At 36.5% G+C, this 21,491-nt stretch overlaps 1 protein-coding gene across 31 annotated transcripts in view; it reads right to left on the reverse strand.

Moving 5' to 3' along the window:
* The window catches only part of DLG2 (discs large MAGUK scaffold protein 2), a 997,741-nt gene that overhangs the window by 466,110 nt on the left and 510,140 nt on the right, over nucleotides 1–21,491 (reverse strand). Inside the window, exon 2 of one of the 31 annotated variants that reach the window (XM_030474558.1) lies at nucleotides 21,317–21,355. The exons of the other annotated variants lie outside the window; for them this stretch is intronic. Within the exon in view, the coding sequence (XP_030330418.1) occupies nucleotides 21,317–21,355 (39 nt within the window). The remainder of the gene's footprint in view (nucleotides 1–21,316; nucleotides 21,356–21,491) is intronic. 31 annotated transcript variants of the gene reach the window in all.

Consider the following 21,491-nt stretch of genomic DNA (forward strand, 5'->3'; position numbering starts at 1 on the left):
CCAACTCATATTCAAATCCTACATCTTCTGCCTTACTTCCTTCATCTGTTTACAAGCAACTGTGATTCAAATGGGAACATTATTAAAATTGCAAGCTTTTTGCTAATTTTCTGTATTGATCTACCTATGTGGAAATAGTCACATACATATGGGTTTGAGTAGGTTCACAAGTATAAATCCAGACAGGAAAAGTAAGAGTTGGAGAGGAATGCTGGTGTTCCTCTATTTCCCACAGTCGCAAGAGTAAGAGTAAAATGGAAAGTGCAGGAAGTCTGCAGTTAACACAGTTGCTTTACAAAACGAGAGGATGCTAATTATCACAATGGGGATCTTCAAACCAAGGGGTTTATAAAAGACTACAAACAATAATCAAAACCTGCTTTCTGATTTCAAGTTATTCTTAGGCATGCAGAATGAATAAAAAAATAATACCCATAATCAAGCATGCTTGCTCTAAAATAATTATAAACTTACCAACCTGTGTTAGCAGATTACATAATGATATTTTATCCCTAAAAGTTTATTTTATCTTGAAACCAGAAAAGAATAAATGGAAAGACTAGAACAGTATGCCATAATTTCTCAAAAATTATTTTCCTGTATTTCCATTATAGAATGGGAGCCCTTTCTGCAGCCCCAGGACTTTGAGAAACAGAAATATTGGAAAGCTAGGTTTCTACTTTCATAAAAATAGCCTGTAATTTACAGAGTCCTTTTTCTTTTTGCAGTAGCACCTGGCTCCTGTAAAGGTGCCCAGCAGAATTTAGTTGCAGTTACAATACTGGAACATTTTGGGATACATCTTTTCTCTAGGATAAACACCTAAAATGCCAGTGTCAGGCAGGTACCAGGAGGTGTAACCCTACTGCCAAAGGGAAAAGCAGGCATAATAGTTTCCTGGTAAATAAAAACAGCATGTATTGGAGAGGTTCTGAATGACTGAATGAGGTCCATGCAACCATCCCACATGGAATGAGCCGTACTAAATTTGTCTCTTATTTTCTTACAAGGATTGCACAATAAAACCGTGTTAGTATGACAGAATTGTAGAGACATATATAATGGTACAGCTGCTTTTTTTTTGTTCAGAACTTCATTTACATCTCTCTGGATAAAAGCTACAGCTTCTTCTTATATTTTCTTACGTTAAAAAATACATATGTATGTTTTGGGTTTTCTATTAGCCTTTGCCCCAAAAGCTCTGTTCCTTTTCTTGTTGATTAGAAAAAATATAAAAGAATTTCTTCAAGCTTTGAATTACTGCACATCTCTTGTATCCCAAAGTCTGGAGGGACACTCTCAACCTTGAATATAGGGCATTAGTTAAGCAATTTACACTAGTACCAGTATGTGTGGCACACCTACAGCTCTCTGCGTCAACTTACTATGATTACCATGTCAATAAAGCTAAATTACCACTCTAGTTGGAGCTTGAACTGGGCAGAAAGTTCACTAGGAATGCAATAAAGCCTGTGATAACAAGAGGCACCATGTTAAAAAAAGTGTTATTTTAGGTTAAAAAAATAAAATCAGGCTGCTCACGTGAGCTATTACAAAGCATTAATACTGAAACAGAGGAGTTATTTTACACCATTTACCTAAGTAGAATTTATCTTTAAACCACAGCTGAGATTTTTAACCAGATTGATGTATTTTATGCATTTTGCTCTTTCATTAAAGTTTTCCTATTAAACATTAATATGAAATGCATACAGCTCTTCTCCCTTTTATTCTGATCTGATGCTTCAGAGAGGATACGAGTTCAAACGAAGCCTGAAGTTAGTGCGATGAAACAAGCAATTCCTACCTTCTTAGAAAGTGTACAGTAAAAATTTCCACACACATATGAAAAAGGGAAATAAAGAAAAATGTGAAATAATTTGCAAAAGCAGGTCAGTGGCAGAATCTGGGAATAGTATTTCAGTCTCTTGGCTTTCACTGCAATTCTCCATTAGGAACCAAGGTGACCTTGCAAAGAAAGAATTAAGACTTTCAATTATAACAATCTTGTATGAATTGATGAATATGTTCAATTATACTGCAAGAAATATTTTTGTCTACCAAGAGGCAAAAGGGTTTTTTTTCCTCCTCATCTGGGAAACATTCAGCTTTCAGATCAGCATCATTTCTTGTCTTCTAAGGACATACCAGGGTCGGTCTATGGGTAAAATTTGGCCTTCTCTGCCATGCATTCTAGTGGTTCAGCCAGCCTAGTGCAGCTGCCCTTGTCTTCCAGGTGCTCTGAAAACTACACAGAAGTGAAACCCTCAGTATACAGAGGGACACCTCTGAAAGATGAACAAAGTGTTCCTTCATGGTTCTTTTAGGTCTGTAAGAAGATGATCACATCTTCCTTCCTTGACAAAACAAGAAAATACATTCACTCTACCTGTGACGAGATCAGTCACAAACAAGGCAACCGATAACTCAAAAGTAATTGTACATCCCTGGTTGCTTGGTATCAACTTGAGGCCATATTGCTGCTCACCTTAGTGGGACTTGTACTGACCAGCAATAATAGAAAATAACAGCATTTTAAATGTAGTCTCTGATATAAACACTACATAGCTGTCTAAAGTTAGAAAGAAGATTCGTTAACCTGTAGGATGGGGAATTCAAAGCTGAAGGACTAATAAAAATCTAACTAGATCATATTCACAGAAATGACAGGCTTTTTCATGACATTTATATAATGAAATGCTCTTATGCCAGAATGGGCTGTTCTTACAGCTTGTCCTACAGCACTTACAGACAGCACATCTGTGTTGGTGGAATTGATGCTCCTGATAGTAGATAGCTGAGGGATTAAGTAACTATTATAAAACCTCTCTTTTTCTTTCTTATTTTTTTTCTTTTTAATTTTGTAGCAATTTCAAATTAACTAAACAAAAACCTGGTAACTCTAGAAAAGAGCTTTAAATAAAAATTACAGGTTCTTATGTACATGCATTTTGCTTTTATGAAAGGCTGTCTTTATGGATGTGCATGCCAGTGTGAAACGTAAACAAGCAGAATTTCAGAAATAGGTGTGCCTATACATAGAGGTCATTATAAATAAATCAGAATGGCAGAATGGGAATGCTTATCCTGTTAAGCATTCTCTGTGATCTCAGCACTAAATTACCCTTAAGGACTGCAAGCATCAGCATTATTGCAATGTTCTGAAGGTTTTTTCTTCTGTCAGTTTGGAAGTTTAACAAAGTAATTTTCATTTTTTAGGGTTTTCCAAACATTTCATATCCTAAAAGCTGGACAAATAGAAAACATCAGCAACTAAATGTTACCTCTTCGACATAAGAAAAATAAAAAAGGGACTTATTTTTCACAAATCTGGTCTCTAGCTACACCATAAGAAAAATCTCACCTCTACAAATGACATCAGCTACACAGAGAAACCAAGGAGAAACATAACTAACAAGGAACACTGAATAATTCAAGACGTCTTTCATACACCACCACAAGGTTCGCGGAACAGCAGAGGGAACGCCTCAATTACTGACATGCTTTCCCCTTCAGGGAGCAGTGAAAGTTAACTTTCACCATTAGTGAAGTAGAATATCACTTTAATAAATTTATTTTAGTAGCACTTAATACAAGTCCTTAGAAACAAACAAGAATAGAGTAAAAAGGCAAGGTGGAGAAATAGGCTCAGCTCAAAAAGACAACTGTAGCAAGGCAGCCTTCAGAGGGAGATGAGCTGAGCTTTCTTCACAAGGTTATTAGGAAATTTCGCATGTCTCCTCTCTGTTATCTAGAGATATCTAACAGTGAATATTAGAATTACAACATAAATTGCAATTTATGACAATTCTCTTTGGAAACAGGTTATTTGCTGCAAAGGCAAGTACGTAAGGCATTGTAGAAAGTAACATTTCTGTGCAGAAAGGATTTAGGTATGTTCAATAGCGTGGAAGGAAAAAAAATAATCATAGAATCATAGAATAGTTATGGTTGGAAAGGACCTTAAGATCATCTAGTTCCAACCCCCCTGCCATGGGCAGGGACACGTCGCACTAAACCATGTCGCCCAAGGTTCTGTCCAACCTGGCCTTGAACGCTACCAGGGGTGGAGCATTCACAATTTCCTTGGGTAACCTGTGCCAGTGCCTCACCACCCTCACTGTAAAGAACTTCTTCCTTATATCTAACCTAAACTTCCCCTGTTTAAGGTTGAATCCTTTACCCCTTGTCCTACCGCTACAGTCCCTAAGGAAGAGTCCCTCCCCAGCATCCTTATAGGCCCCCTTCAGATACTGGAAGGCTGCCATGAGGTCTCCCTGCAGCCTTCTCTTCTTCAGGCTGAACAGCCCCAACTTTCTCAGCCTGTCTTCATACAGGAGGTGCTCCAGCCCCCTTATCATCCTCGTGGCCCTCCTCTGGACTTGCTCCGACAGCTCCATGTCCTTTTTATGTTGAGGACACCAGAACTGTACACAGTACTCCAAGTGAGGTCTCACATGAGCAGAGTAGAGGGGTAGGATCAGCTCCTTTGACCTGCTGGTCACGCTTCTTTTGATGCAGCCCAGGATACATTGGCTTTCTGGACTGTGAGCACACACTGAAGCCGGCTCATGTTCAGTTTCTCATCAACCAACACCCCCAAGTCCTTCTCCACAGGGCTGCTCTGAATCTCTCCTCCACCCAACTTGTAGCTGTTCCTGGCATTGCCCTGACCCAGGTGTAGGATCTTGCACTTGGCTTGGTCAAACTTCATAAGGTTGGCATCAGCCCACCTCACGAGCATGTCCAAGTCCCTCTGGATGGCATCCCTTCCTTCCAGCATATCAACCGAACCACACAGCTTGGTGTAATAGTATTTTCTACTTACCAGTCTTCACACATTTCACCACTAACACATACAAGCACTAAACCCTAACAAAGTCAGTCCACGTTTTCTTTTCCAGCTATGTATTACAGGATGTTAGGGAGAGATCACGAGTAAAAAAGGAAAAATTCTCTTAGACACACATATGCCTGGTGAAAATATGTCCAGTTCATACATCTCCCTGGGTTCAACTTTGATCTCATCTGCTGTATTTGAGGCATCTGTCCTATTCATGCAAATTGTTTACCTCCTCACTTGTTTTCAATATGAAAACCTACATTTGGCAAGTATTTGTAAAATCAGTCTGAGCAAAGACTGTCTGAGCTCTTGTAAGCATCAGAACCAAGTTGATATGTTCTAGATGAGATAACCTCTTCTAGATTAGATAATGCTCTTTTACATACTAAAGTAACTAATTTGTTAGAAAAAGAATCCTAAGCTACTTTAAGTATCCCTTTTTTTATCAAACCTTTGCATATAAAAGTTTCTGAATTAAAGGTGAATAAGAACACCTGAAAACTACTCCCACGATTCATTTATATTTTAAGCTTCATCTGAGAGAGTACTGAATACTTTTTGACTGTCTCCTATGCTTTCCATTCAATATATTTTTAATAAAAGCACAGGATTCCTCAGGTAAAACAAGCAGCCTCAACAGCTTGCTATCCATTTACGGAAAAAAACCAATAAATTGTAATTTAAGACTAGTATTCTGACTCCTCTTCCTGATATTTCACCAAGTGATTAGGACAAGAGCCACATTCTAAAACCCTGGTTTAACAATTCAGTGAAATTTCAGATATTGACAGTAAGTTCTGAAAAAGAATACTTTCAGAACTTTTAACAAAAGAGTAACAGAAGTAGCCAAAAAGTATAACTTCTAAAAATATTCTGGTTCTCTCAGAGGAGACAGAGAGAGACATCACAGGACTCTGACAAACAAGTGATGGCTACGGTCAGGAAAGTAAGCTTCAGCACCATAGAAATGTTATGTTGTACCAACTTAAGAATCACTGTCCATAGTTTTGAACCATGATAAATACATTTTCAAACCAAACCTATGTATCCATGCTCAGAGAATGATACTGTAATGATTTGGGGAGTTCTTATGAGATCAGGTACAATCAAGAATCAACAGAAAAATACAGTAAGTGGATATAAGGCAAATTCGTACTCATGTAGGTGGTGCGCTGTCAGAAAGTTGTATTCCTCTAATAATTGTAATAAAGTGTCAGGCATATTTTTTCTCAAGTTCTGTTCTGATAGCAAAACCAAAATAAGCTGCCCTCACCAACTATTGCCAGTTGTGTCACCCAGCTGTAGGACATCAATTTCATCATTGAATTCTGACAACCAATTTACCATGTGTAAGGGGGATTGCACTTAACTTGTCTTTTAAGTTAGAAACCAAGGACGATAACAATGCTTCCAAATGACATTCTAAAAGGAATGTGGAAATAAGGAAAAGCTGAAACGCAGCTATATTACAATGAAACTTCATAGATAATTTGAAACCATGCAGTGCTCAGAAGAGATTTTGTAAGACAAGGGTTCACAAACATGGCAGTTACCATCCTCTGTGTCAGGCCAGGAAGGAGACTTCCATACTACATACAGTCCTGCACTGTGTCATTAGGACACAAAATTTCTAATTGTAGCCAAAAGTTTCCCTTCAGGCCCCATGGCTGGGACAAGAAGTCTGGCAACAGAGCAGTAGACTACAGAGTATCCCAGTCAACAAGTTGACATTTCATTACCTGAACAGTTTTACCACATATTCATTAGCCCAAATATAAGAAAAATCTGGAAAATACACTTTGTCAGTTGACTGAATCTATTTTGAACCATGCAAAATTAAGCTGTGTCTAGATGCTGTAATGCAAGTACTTTATAAAAATATTTGTAATGCCTTTTTTTCCCTAAGAGTGAGAAGGAAAAAGAACAAAAGAATGTGAAGTAAAACAAACCATAGATTAACAAATATAATATATTCAGTATACACTTCTAATGGGTTTTGCTTTAAGCTTTTATATCTTCCACACAACTACAGTATGGATGGATTTAGAGATACAATTTCATATGCTACCTCCCCTTATTATAGTCTGAATAATTTAGTATGTTTATACTTTAGGAAAAAAACCCACTAAAAATTACATTTCTTCTTATTCAGCATTCACCCTCCCTTTTCAATTTCCATGTTTATTCCATCACCATATATAAAAAGTTTGTTTTAACTGTTAACAAGTCCAGTCTTATTATGCTAAAAGTTTAATCTCCATTCTCTATGCCCATATAATTCTCAGGAAAGCCTTTGTTATCTTAAAGTCAGCAGTGTGTACTTTGAGCTATCTTGTCACCTAATACCAATACAGAAGTCTTGAAATAAGAAAGTGGCTTACAATGGGACTAATTCACAACTGAGACAGAGTAGAATTAAGGGTTTTCCTTTTAATATTACAGCTACTTGTACAACTAAGCCTTGAAGAATTCAGGATCCAATATTGACTTAAACTCTGTATGCACTAAAGCATTGCTTTAAATTAATGAACACATGACCTTACTTAAAATTTATACATTTTTTTAAATGAGTGAATTCAATGTCACATAGTGTTTTGAAGTACTTTGTATCAGATACCTTATGGAAGTCATCTTTATCATCTTTATGAAAAGTACTCCGTGATCATGGAACACATACCACTTGACCTTTTTAACAAAGATTAATGAGAAAAACAGTATAAGTAGATATATCAGGCAACTCAGTCATTGCTAGAATAGCATCTAAAAGAAGAGTGAGGTATCCCTGCCCATGGCAGGGGGGTTGGAACTAGGTGATCTTAAGATCATTTCCAACCCTAACTATTCTATGATTCTATGTGAACTGGGGACTAAGTTTTTCAACTCAAAGTCAGAGGTGGCTTTATTCGCATAAGATAAACGTAATTCCGCATATGCTTGATTTTTTTTTTACTTTGAATTAATTGCTAAAAGATACCATTTTATAGAAACAGAAATGTATCTGAACAATTCTATTAGTGAAAATGTCCTGGAAAAATCACATTTAAATACAGAACTAGGAGAAGTCTGAGGAGTATAGCAGTGCTTTTTCCAAACCTCAAAAGCTAACCATGATCATAAATGGATATAAAACTGTGTCAGTAGGAGTTTATAAAAAGGAAATTCCAAACCACTAAATTTACTTAAAAAATTAAAAATTGCTAGAAAGAGTCAAATATTTAGAATAAACAGATCTTCGCTGGACCAAATTCTAGTTTCCACTATTGTTGATTCTGCCATTTATACTGAGCTTACAAGATAGCCCATTGACAGGCTGGAAAATAGATAGTAGCTTTTTTGAGATGGGAGAGAATAGCTTATTTGTTTTAAAAATCATAAGAACAAGAAATCCTTATCATAATACTGTATTTGTGCTGCTCAGGAAGTCTTCCAGATGGTCATTTAGTAAGCATAACCTAACTTTTCACCGGAACATTTAAAGACATTCTTTTTATTAAAGATCAGCTTCTTTGTTCTAGTTAGCTCTTGAAAAGTTTCTACAGTAGTACAAACCCTTTATTATCATGTACCAAGTATATATTATCTTTCTTCATCTCATTCAAATGCTGATAACACTTCCAAAAAAGGAAAAAGGAAACAATATACAATAAAGGAGATGAGGCATGAGGGGGTCTTGGAACCCGATTAGTTTTAATATAAAAGTATGGTCAGGAACATATTTTTGTTGATTACCTGTAATATATATTGTTTAAAAAGTACTGGAATAGCTGTTATAACTTATTTGTAGTGACTATGTAATGCCATTTTTTTTTTCCTTCTTAAAGCAGGAACATGGGGGGAAAAACCTGTTTAGAATAAAACAAGGGTAAAGAAACCCTGTTGACGTACCATTTTTATTATGCAAGTTAAAAAATAGCAACCTCTGACATAAAAGCAGACTGCTACATAGGCATCAGAGAATTTGTATTCCTATTTTATGTTCTCCCAAGACAAAAAAAAAAAAATGCTGATTCCAAAGCCTTTGACAGAAGTGGAGTATAGGAATTAATATTAATCACTTGTTTTGGTATTAGCAAGCCTGCTGTTTGTGCTGGCTTTTGTGATATGCTTATAAGGTCTCCAGGGAACTGCAGTTTATTATCTACACAGGAAACAAGTCTTAAAGAGGCATATGCCTGCCTACAAATGATTAAGGTATACCACATGTGTGAGTGAGCAGCTAAATTCTGACAGATACAATTAGAAATCGATAGTTCAGTCATATATCACCATCCAAGATGTGGAATAAATTTTGCATTAAACACAGACTCTTGGCTTACAACTAATGATTCCTATTTCTGAACTGCTGATGAAGCACTGAATGCAATGCCTGAGGTTTATGATCTTAATCTGAAATTCAAAACTTTTTTTTTCTGTAGATACTATAGGAAATGCAGCATCATATTCAGGATGTCCCTATGCACTTTCTACTAGTGTTAAATTACTTTCTACTGGCATTTTGACTTTCTGCCAACCAGTTCCTGGGTTTTCCTTGCCTAATTTTAGGAAAAGGCAGTGAGAAAACTACTGATGTAAGGTTTGTTCCCCAGGAAATCCAGAGTTTGCAAGATGGTTCTCATTGTTCAACACAAAGATGATCTACCACGCCTACGCTAGGACTAGTCATACAGGGACTTAAAAGCACTGTGTGATTTTATAGAAGGCTTCGGAAGGGAAACTCTTATGAAAGGTGGAAATTTGGTCAGCAAGTATTATGCCAAATACTACAGAGGAGCACAGTGTTCCCTATAGCAGTCTCATCTTTGTGGGGAAGGAAGAGAAAAAGAAAGAGGAGTAGATGTGTACAGTAGGGCCTGGAGAGATTTCAGCTAATTTTAATTGCCTGTGTTAGAAGCCATGTCACCTTTGTCTCCCCATATGGTGAAAAAGCAAGGAGCAATTCAGCATAAGTAAATACAAATCACATCTGAATGTGACCTTCCCCACTGGTTGGTGCAATGTGACTGTGCTCCTACCTTAAGGCTGAGGGAGGTGAACCCAGACCTAAGAATATGCTGCTGTCTATGGCTAAAAATTGAACTATGCAGATCTTACCAAACCAGTGTGCATGTGTGAGATTTTTCCTCCTGTGACCATAGAATATTTAAACCTAACTAGTTAAACAAGTATAACTGTTCATGACATGGAAGTGTTTTTACCCCAATACATATTCCATCTGTAACCACTCAGAGCTGCAGCTGTAGAGTCATCCAACAGATCATGAGGCCCCACAGTACAAAAAGTGTGTACAAAGAGACAACTTTCAGTCATGAAGAGCTGGCAGCCTCGATGGCAACTCAGAAGTGAAAGAGGAAATGGTGAAGAACCTGGAGAGGAGGTTGAAACAAAAATATGTCCTCATTCACCAATTGCCTCTTCAGCATACATCAAGTTCACAAATACAAAATGGGAGCTCCTTGTGTTCTGTACCAAAATCACACACAGAACTGCGTATCTCAAATTTTTCGTTATGCAGATTATATATGATGCCTACATATAGAATAATTTAGTGAGGCTAATATAGTCAAATATCCTTAGTGCCTTTCTCTCACTTTGTACAAATAACAGGTTAAGTCTTTTAGCACATTTTGGGATTTGTCATTTCACATCTATGAGCACATATACATTGTATGCTGGCAAGTATTTCCCAGATTAAATTCAGTGAAGTCTGTTTGCTGAACTCATTAAATATGGCAAAGCTCATGTTAAGGGGATTTTTTTCGTTTTTTTTTTTTTTTTTTTTTTAAATGAGATCTTTACGGGGACATTAAATTTAACAATAAACTTAGATGAAAAAAGAACCTGAATGGGATTTGCATATTTTAATATATATATACTCTTTTCAATTGTGAGTTTTCTTTCAATCCATGGTATATTTGCCTAGTTAATAATAATACTTTATCAAATTACTTCAGATTTGGATTTTTTAATTAAGATTTATTCCAAGTTCCACATAGTTCTTGTTATCTAAGAGATGTGAAAGTTCATATTTCACAAGGTTTTGAATTTTTTTAAAGAAAAAAGTCTTAAACATCTATGTGAAATTTTGATCATTCGGGACAGAAGCAATCCTAAATTACTGACTGATTGCCTATTATCTGCTCTGTGAAGTGAAAGTTTAAATGGTTACAGTAAGAATACAATGATGAGTAATGAATGATCCATGTCACAGATTTACTTTTACCTCTGTATAATAATATATGAAAAATATGCCTCTACATTATAGAGAGTCATCCAATAGTAACTATTTTTAACAGATATGAACTATTATAACGTCAATTAAACAAACTTAGGTTTTGCTCACAACTTAACAGTATAAGAATGTTAATCTATATATGCATGATTTGATACTGGTGATAATGTTCCTTTTATTAGCAATTATGGAAAACAGCTTGATGCCAAGTCTTCCTGATTGGATTTTGATTAATCACAATAAGACAGCAGAATTCATCTTGCCATACTTTTAGTGTGTTTCAACACTTCATAAAGATCATTCTATTACCTGCAAAACCAAAATTCCTGCTATGTGTAATATGAAACATGGTTTTAAGATCCAAAAATGGAAGCTTGGGACAGCCTCAGAAAATTCTATGGTAATTCAGTGAAAAATGAACCATGGTGGAAATCGCACAACAACCATGAGAGAGAAAGATGCATTAAGGTTCAAAGGTTCACAGGTTCGCAAAGTACTACTCGAAAAATATTCTCCAAACAGTGTTTATAACGCAGATTGTCATCATACAAGAACTCAAAAGAAAAGCTGCAACCACTCATTCCACTTCCTTTTTGCATCAGAGTACAGCTTATAAGCCTTACTTAGCCTGACCTGCTCCAACAGGGATTAAATCTTTGGGCTTTTATGTTTTGTAATGAAAATGTCTTGTAAAAGACATCAAAGGATCTGTCTTTCTGAAAAGTCGATACTTCAGTGTTTCAGGATAATATCCTAAAAAGCAGACAGTCAGGACTTTTACTCAGTTTTGAAAATAACAGCTAAGGCTATTAAAAGAATTTTACACTGTTACTGCCCCAGTCCCATAAAGACAGAAATGCGTGATGACAAGGGATCATCAAACTCTTATTACCAATCTCTTCTCCCTGGTATCCAGTGAGAGGGTGTATGTGAATGGTTCAAAGCTACAGCTGGGGAGATTTAGCCTGGACTTTAGGAAGCATTTCTTGATTGAGAGGGTGGTCAAACGCTGGAGCAGGCTTCCTAGAGAGGTGGTAGATGCCCCAAGCCTGTCAGTGTTTAAGAGGCATTTGGACAATGCCCTTAATAACATGCTTTCATTTGAACAGCCCTGGATTAGTCAGGCAGTGGGGATAGATGATCCCTGTAGGTTCCTTCCAATTGGAACTATTCTAATTCTACTCTTGAATGGTGCTAAATTATTCTAGAAGAAAATATCAGTAGGCAGTTAATATCCTGTATGTTCTGGATGACATCTCAGAAATGTGGTTTATCAGTGCCGGAATGCAACTGAAGAGTAATGAAATTCCCCAGACTTCATTTTTTAGCATATATAAAGGCATAAATATTACCTAACTGCCAAAGTTTTACTTTAGAAATAACTTATTACTCATGTTGCGCACAGAAGACGAAGCCTTGTCAGCAAACAGATGCTGTTGGAGCCTGGGAGTCTCAAGCTAGCAGCATACCAGATTTGGTCAGACTAATTTGTCCTCATCAATTAACTCCGCTTGCAGACCTGCCTAAGTGTGCACTATCCATCTATTTACTTGCGTGGCAACCTGCTACTCCATACAGCTGGCTCCAGAGCAATCCAATCTGTCAAAATACATTTTTTCACAAGTGTGGGTTTGTTCCAAGACAAAATGAAACACAAGTTTTGTGAAAAGCAGGGAGATTCTCACGGCAACTACAGCATAATGTCACTTGACAATGCTTCCAGTGGAGCAGTAGCCTGAATAAATTATTTTTTCATATTAGAGAAAAAAAATCAATTAAAAAAAATTAATCAAAACTATTACCAGGAGATATTTTCTAATAGATAAGTGATTTGTTGAAGATGCTGCAAATCAGAGTATGGAACTAGTCGAAACACATGGCAATTTACAGTCATTATAACTTTGCTTACCAAGCACCTTGCGAATCTGCACAACAGTCGTATTGAAACTATACCTGTTTTTTTAATCACAGTCTCTAGTGACAAATAAGCTGTAAAATAAGTAACCATCAAAGATGTTTCCCAAACCATCAACATCATGTTACTAATGAAGGCCAGCATTTATTGCCAGATGCACTCATGGGTATATCTATGCAATGGTCTGCTTTGTCCTTTAACATCCCAGCCTAAGTGAATAGTTACCCATCAGCATTTGGGTAAAAATGCAAACTGGGTGCAGCTTTTGGCATAGGCTCAGCTCAAGGCTCATATTCTGGATACATTACAAGGTCACTTAGCCTCTCTACCACACTTGTTCCATTAAATGATGAGCAAAAATAGTCCAAAGCACTTAAATCTTCTCAGAAAATCAAGGGGAAAGAGGAACAATCAAGAAAGTCATATAACTACTATAAATTACTTTCTCTCACTGGGGTTTCTGATTGTGTCATATATGATGAAGTACTATTTAATAACGTAATTTTATTATCCATACCTCATGAAAATGACTTGTTACTTATAATCTTACTAACGTGTGTATTTTTCCTCCTCAGAAGTACAAGTTTTTCTTGAGACATATTTTAAATATTTGGGAAAAAATATTAATACATAATGAAAGAGATATAATTAGTGCCATAATTTAAAGAAATGAAGAAACCATTTTAAGACAAGTATTCACAGGTTCTTTATTTGAAATTGCATATGGCAATTCAAAACCCCAGCATCCTGCTGTGCATTCTCAACATCTCACTTTTCTCTCTGACACGTGCAATTTGGCTCTGCCCAGACTGGGAGTTCTGACCCCTTCATTTTGCTGATCTTACTTTTGCTCAAGTTGCTAACAACTGCCTACCTTATAAATATAAGAGCATTTACACAGTATCTCTATTTTCAGAAATGTTTTCACAAATTTCTCTCTTAGCTTACAGATTTACACTTTCCCTTAGTGACTGCCTGCCATTGCCAGTTCTGTGGTTTGTTCATACTACAACATCGTTGCTCTTTCCCTCCCGGTTATATTTTGCCCTTTCATGTTCTTTCAGCTGGCACCTATAGTGAACTTTTTGTGTCTTCTTCTTAGGTTCTAATCTATTTAACTGCATTTAGCTGGCATGATTCCAAAGTTGAACTCAGTATTCCTGTTCCTAACTCTTGCCTTTTACTTCTCATTTTAATTCAGCACTCGCAGAAGTCACAAGTGCTATCTGTAAACAAAGCATTTCACCATGCAGCCCACTTTGCACTGTTTCAACACACTTCTAAAGCAAGGGAGACTATCTGGCCAATTGGCAGTCATACTTTACATCCCTGAATATAATGCCCTCTTGTACTGAAGAAAGAAAATTTAAAAGCCACACCCTGCATCCAAAGTAGCAATCAAGCGAGCTTAATTCTGCGTTCTCTTCTTCCCTCTCGTCAACTTCTCATTCAATTCCAGCTCTTCATCAACTTTAATATACAAGATTTTTAGAAAAAAAACCAAATCAAACCCGAAAAACCAACCCCAAACCCAACAACTTTGTCAGTGACTTGATTTTCTCACCCTGATAACTGATAAAATCTCATCTTTCTTAACACCAGCCACTCAAACTCTTCTGAATCAGCAGCCTGTTGGAAACTGGTGCCTACACTACAAGGACAAAAGTCATTTAATTCAGCCTGTTACATGAAACAACATCTTCAAGTTGGAAACAAGTAAAACAACTGTAATAAGTGGTCTTTAAAATTCCTGGTCAAGTCAGAATCTGACCCTAGAAATTGGACTAATTGATTAAATGATTGAAAAAGGTTATCATGTCTCTGTTTTTGAGGGACGGGAAGTGTTTTAATCAGAGCCAATGAAGTATCAGAATGAAGAGTTTCATTAGCAGTAGTGGGAAGAAGGAGGGGTGAACTGGGTGAACAAACTGCAGCCAGATATCTGCAAGGCATCTTCATGGTCTGTCTTCTGAGACACTGTATCTAATGAAAAATCATTGGGCCTTCAACATTGACAAGCAGAAAAGATAAATAACTATGGAACTTTTGCTCTCATTAACTCTGCTGCAACCCAGAATCACCAACACTGCATTTTCTTTTCTTAACCTATCTCAAAAAAAAAAAAAAGTAAAATAAATAGACTATTATTTTTTGTCATAAATAATATAGCAATTTTCTTCATTAAATTATGGGTTTGAACATCCCCACAATCTTCAACAGAGGAAAAAGCTCCTTCACTCTGTTGTCAGTATTGGAGCCTGAAGTTACTTCAGCATGCTATAGTTAAAAGAAAAGAATAGGAAACTTTTACTATGTGGTCCAACTGGCCAATTTTGTGTGAGGATAATGAAAGGAAAGAAGGTATCAGGGGAGTAAAAGAAAGTTTAAAAGATGCATGGGAATGTCACTGGCAAGCACAAGATAATGGAGAACTTGCTGAAAGCTGGGATGGAAAATATTAAACAACCTTCCACCTGGGAAAAGGGAAGGGAATATAGGGTTGCAAATTTTTGCAAATTGCTCTTAAGTTACAAATATACCGACATAAAGGCAAGGCTCTTTGTGAGAGGCCTTGGCAAAGAGGCAATCCTGAGGCAAAGGCAGCTAGGACAGTTAAAACTGAGTTCATGTTTAACAACATATTCCAGATGTTGTATTTCTCTCTTTCATGATGGCTTTTAATTTCTCTTTCTTTTATGTATAAATGACATGAACTTTTTTCTTGAAATGTTTCACCTCCTGCTTCCAGAAGATTTCTCCTTGCAGGAGATAGAATCATCCTTAAGCAATAATGAGAAAGAAAAAGAAAAAATCTGCATCTCAGAAGCAGCCAGGTAGAACTGTGATTAAAGGCTGACATTTTTACCTAGTATGCAAGATTAGATTTTTCCATTTTTATACATTCCCTCAGGAACAACTTGTACAGATTTACATGAGTTGGCATCATTCTGTCAGTTCTTGATGTGGCAAATGATTCTGGAAACTGGACCTGAATTCTCCTCTAGCAATAAAATACTCGAAAATGAGCACCACACATAAGCCAAAGCTAAGGCTATTTTTGGGATCTGCTTAGAAGAATCCCGTGGGATACAGACCTGGAAAGAAGGTTGATTATTTTTCAAAGATCATCTACCCAATCTCAAGAATGATTTATCCAAGTGAGAGAAGGTTAAGCAAGAGTAGTAGGAGACTTGCACGGTTGAAAGACGAGCTCCCAACAAAACTCGGATATAAAAAGAAGCATCCAAGAGGTGAAAGCAGGGACACGGAAGAATATGGAGAGCAGTGCCTGAGCAAGCAAGGATGGGGGTAAGAAAGCCGAAGGCCATTCAGATCTAAACCTAGCAAGGGACATGAAAGGCAACAAGAAAGGTTTCTATGGCTACTTGAGCAGCAAAAGGTAGACAAGGGAAAATGTAGGCCCATTGCTGAATGGGGCAGGGGAGCTGGTGATACAGGACATGGAAATGGCTGAGGTATTCAATGCCTTTTACACCTTGCTCTTTACTGTTAAAAGGTTCCTGAGAACAACAGGAAGGTCTAGAGCAAGGAAGACACCTCCAGTGGAAAAGGAGAGCCAGAGTCTTCTCATTTAGTTCTCACTGACAGGACAAGAGGCAATGGGAACAAACACGGGAAATTCCCCTTGAACATAGGAAAGATTTTTTTTTACTGGGATGGTGGTCAAATACTGAAGCAGGTTACCCAGAGAGCTTGTGGAGTCTCCATCTTGGAGGTATTAAAAACTTGGCTGGACACAGTCCTCAGCAACCTGCATTGAGTACATGGTTGAACTAGATGATCTCCAGGGATCCCTTCCAACCTCATCCATACTGTTATTCTGCAGTTTCTTTTTTTATTGTCCTTTCCTGTATACATTCACCTTGTCCAAAGGAAAAAGAATGAAATTATAACAGCAGTATCTCAGAACTTTACGAACTTTCTTCTCTTTCTGTTTCAGCATTTCGTTATTCACTTAGCTTTAATATACCCTTGTCAACTTCCTCTCTGTAAATTAAAAGAAACACCATTTTTATATATATACACAGTATAATAGAAGAAATTTTTGATCTAAGATGTATGCTCACATTATAGGCAAATTCCAATCCACATGTGTCCTTTAGATAAAGATATACCTTATGACCTAAAGGATATGTCCTAAGCACTGCCATAACAGAACTCCTCAAAGCAATCTAGGAGTGTTGCCAACACTTGTTGAAGGCAGCTCTTTTCATTACAAGCTTTGATGAAGGAATGTAGCTACACATTTGAATTTAGTGCTTTTCTGAAGAGAAATCCTCGAAAGTGATAATGAAAAGAAATAAAAGAATGTCCTTAGGGGACACCATATTATATCCCAAGTACCAACATAGCAATCACATTTGAAATGCTTTAAACAATTTGAAAATACTTTCTACAATTATGGAAATTTTCACAGATGCATATTTAAGGACGACGATGACTCCTAAGAGAATTTTATGTGGCCGCCTGCAAAATTTAGGTCATAGACACACATCCCATAATCCCTAAAATATCGTACTTCTGCAGCTTTAGCAAGAAAATACTCTTTAGAAATAAATTTAGCCTTTATTTCCACTGAGTATAACCATGAAAAACAGTAGAATCATTAAAAAGTTTCATAAGAAGTATATAAGTGTATTTGACTATGACTTTTCTTTTGATTTGACCTTGACTAAACTGAAAGCACACAGAAAAATTTACAGTGAATGCTAGATGTGAGCTATACTAATATCTGGCTAACTGCCTCTGCTGTGAAAGCTCTTTCTATTTTAGTAAAATTATATGAACAAAAGCATTTTCCAGAGACTGATGTAGTATGTTCAATACAGTTTTATACCCAAGCTTAATTACAAAAGCTTTTTCATAACAACAAATATTGTCCCAAGCAGAGACCATATTTAATAAATATGCTTATTATTTTCCATAATGAAAGCAATGTTTAAAATTTGTAGGTAATCCCATTACACTGTACTTCAATTATACATCCCAGCTCTCCTACCCTCCTGCTGATAGAAGACTACCTCATCTTAGTTTCCAATTATATACATTAAGTCCTTCCAAAACCAACTTCATTATTATACACAGCATGTTTAGCTCTATCAGAGAAAAGGCTGTAATTGGGAAAGAGCAAAATGCATTTTCAAGCCTAAGATAATCACGAGAAAAGTTAATTATGTCAATTAAAATAATCTCTCCACTCAACAAATATGACCTCTTGTACAGAGAAATGCAGCAGGACAGGTTCTAATCCTTGATAAACCATGGTATTTCTAACTCCAGACATTCTTCATAGGAAATTGGCGATAGAGCCAAATTTTGAATTTAAATGAAATTGTAATAGAAGAATGGCCATAAAGGACTATTGGATGAACCCAGGGGAATCCTCTAAAACACAAACCATAACATTTCACATACAGACCCAAAATTAAACCTAAGTATTTCAGTTCTTGTATTAAACTTCTACATCCTAAAAGCAGAAAAGAACTGACACAAGACTACTATTAACAGAGTCCTGAAAAAGTAAGAAATTAAAAATGGTGGATAAAAGAAGTAAAATCTGCATGGTTACTGCCAGTTGTTCTTGGTAAAGACCTTCATGTCAACATCAGGAGGCAACCAGATGAAGCTATGTAGTGCTGACTTAAATTACAGTTACTCAAGTCAGAGCTTTAAGTGTCAAAGATACTGGTGCATACAGCTAAACCAAAGTCGTCAACTCCAACAGCATTAGTGAAGGTATCAAACAGGATGCTCTCAGATCCTGTAACTGCACAAGCCCAACCTTCAAGCCCTTAGGTCATAGAAGGAAGACCAAGATGTGAAGCATCTCTCCTTCTTAGCTGTTTCTAATAGTTAACGTTCCTCTGCATACTGTACCTTACTTTGACATGAAAACTGATCAGCCTCAGCCACTTCACCAGTTTTAGAAGGCATGCAGTTTTCAATAGCCTGCTCATTCCCATATTTTCATGATCTCCAATTGTGATAGCCCAGCTATTCACAACCCTCATTTTGCTGTGTTGAGCTTTTTCCACCCCACCTCACAACTATTTATTTAGACCATTCTACTTTTGAACGTTTCCTAACATTCTAATTGTTGTTCTATGGGCATCAGAAATAGAAGTAATATTCTAGGGAGTGTTGCAATATTTCTGCAATGCACCATAAACTTGCTTTAAGCCAGCTTATTTGGGTAATACTTCACTTATGCCAAAATCATACTACTTTACCTTGCAAATTCCTGGCAATTTGCCATATAAAATTTGCACTGACAATTTGTGATATGACAAGAGAAGTCAAGTGCAAGTACACTGCAGTATAGAAAGCATTTTCAGTCCTCATAGGGAAGCATGTCTTCTCCTAGAAGTTCCAACCTCTTAATTTCTTTTACCCCGATTCATTTTTCCCTTATCGCTTGGTGACTTTGTAAGAGAATTGGGATCACTGCCAAAGATATTTACCTCAATTTTGTTTCCAGTCCTCAATTAGATTCCTTCTAAATACTAAATTAGGTTATTAATCAGTTAAAATCTAAATCTTCATTATTAATTTACTAGAAACAATACAGAAGCTTGTAAAATATTCATGCAGCAGTAAACGAAGCACCACTTTGCAGAGATCACGACATGCTTAATTTACTACACAACTAAATATTTAATTGCAAATGGTAGCAAAGCTGAAGGTGCTCTGTTGAAATTAAACAATCTTTTAAACGCTAAAAATCTTAACTGTGTTGTGGGAGGCAATGGTACATTTCTAAAACAAGAATAGGAAATATGCTCTTTTTTGTGGGGTTTGCCCTTACCAATTAAGTGAAGAATCACATACTTGGCTACCCAATTTACTATTTACTTATAGGTCTGTTTCCCAAAGTACTTTCAACAGAAGTAACCTTAAAATGGCATTTTAAATTAATTGAAAACACAGACTTCATAAGCCAGTTAAAATAAATAGAATTTGGTGGAAAAAGTATTATATTCTTTACAGCAGCTTATTTTGTGCATTTGCAATGTAATCGTCTTGATTCAATGCCTTCCTTGCTAACAGGACCATCTTTAGTTACAGTAATAGTATTTATCTTTCTTGTGCATATCTACATCATTCTTTGTTTCATATTCAGTTTTCAAGACTTTGCAGATTCAATTTTTTTACATGCATTTGCATTTATACATCCAGATCTATATTAAAAGGGTTTGGCACATGAGCAATTTAGGAAATTGCACACAGACCTTTTGTAAAGCCGTCTCAACATGGATGTATCCTTCCCAGTATGGAAACTGAACAACAAATTATGATATTCAGTATAGTTATTTAAGGTGAGCTTTTAAAACAGATTTTTTAAGGTCAATACATGTAGCTGAATGTGTCACAAATTGTTAAGTGTATAGCAAGATGGACAATGGGGCTGTGAGCAACCTGGTTCAGTGGAAGTATCTGCCCATGGAAGGGAGGTTGGAACTAGATGAGATCTGAGGTCACCTCCAACCCAACCATTCTATAATTCTATGGTTCTGTGAGGAGTTCTGTTTGGTTAGTTTTTAAAACAACAGCAAAAAACCAAACACAAAAAAACCCACCAAAACCCCTTCTATTCCTTCCTATTGTCTCACTGACTCAAATAACATGGCTCTCAGAAGAGGAAGGCAGGGACATTTTTTACCCTTATGAACAACAAGGAACGTGAAGAATGGAGAGAGCAAAGCAAGACAGGCAGAAGAAGGTTAAGAACAATAACAGCATGTCCCATTTCAAGAGGAAAGCTCATTCAATAGAATATTACACTGAGCAAAACAATGACCAGACTATAAACATAGACCTGAAAATAAAGAGTTCGCAACAGGATCGCTTCCAATCTTGAACATCTATTTCAGAACAGCAAATTGATGCTTCTTATCTATCAAGCTCTTTTTATTAATAATATAGGATATCCTGACCTTTTTCTACCTTATAAAAGTACGCAACACTCTTGTCAAAAATAATTTACCTAAAATCTTCAGAAAAGCTGCCAGCTAAGAAAACCATAACTATATACACATACATACATAAAACTACGTATGTATACATAGTTAGCTGGACTGGAAAACAGTTAACTGAAAACAGTATGATAATTAAAGAATGAGAAAACCACAATCTTCTACATCTTCCTTATGTCTCAAGATTAAAGAATATTTCATAGATTTACAAAACTGCATGCTATAGCTATTCCAGACTCTAAGCAGAATAAAGAAGTATACACTTGGTAGCATGCCTCTCATTACTAATGATATGACCTTGCTTTTCAAGGTAAAGTGTGAGATAAACTGTTTACCTGCATGGCATGTGGAAGAAGAGTTTCATGGAAGGCAGACTGAAATAAATTGAAAGAAAATCTTAGTGTAGGACTGAATACAGAGTTTTCATGCAGTTTGCTCTTCAAAACCATTTCCAGTTTAATACTGACAAAGTTACTGCACTGCTGAGCTTCATGAAAGGTACCTGATAAA

The sequence above is a fragment of the Strigops habroptila genome, chromosome 2 (assembly GCF_004027225.2).
Source record: "Strigops habroptila isolate Jane chromosome 2, bStrHab1.2.pri, whole genome shotgun sequence".
NCBI lineage: Eukaryota > Metazoa > Chordata > Aves > Psittaciformes > Psittacidae > Strigops > Strigops habroptila.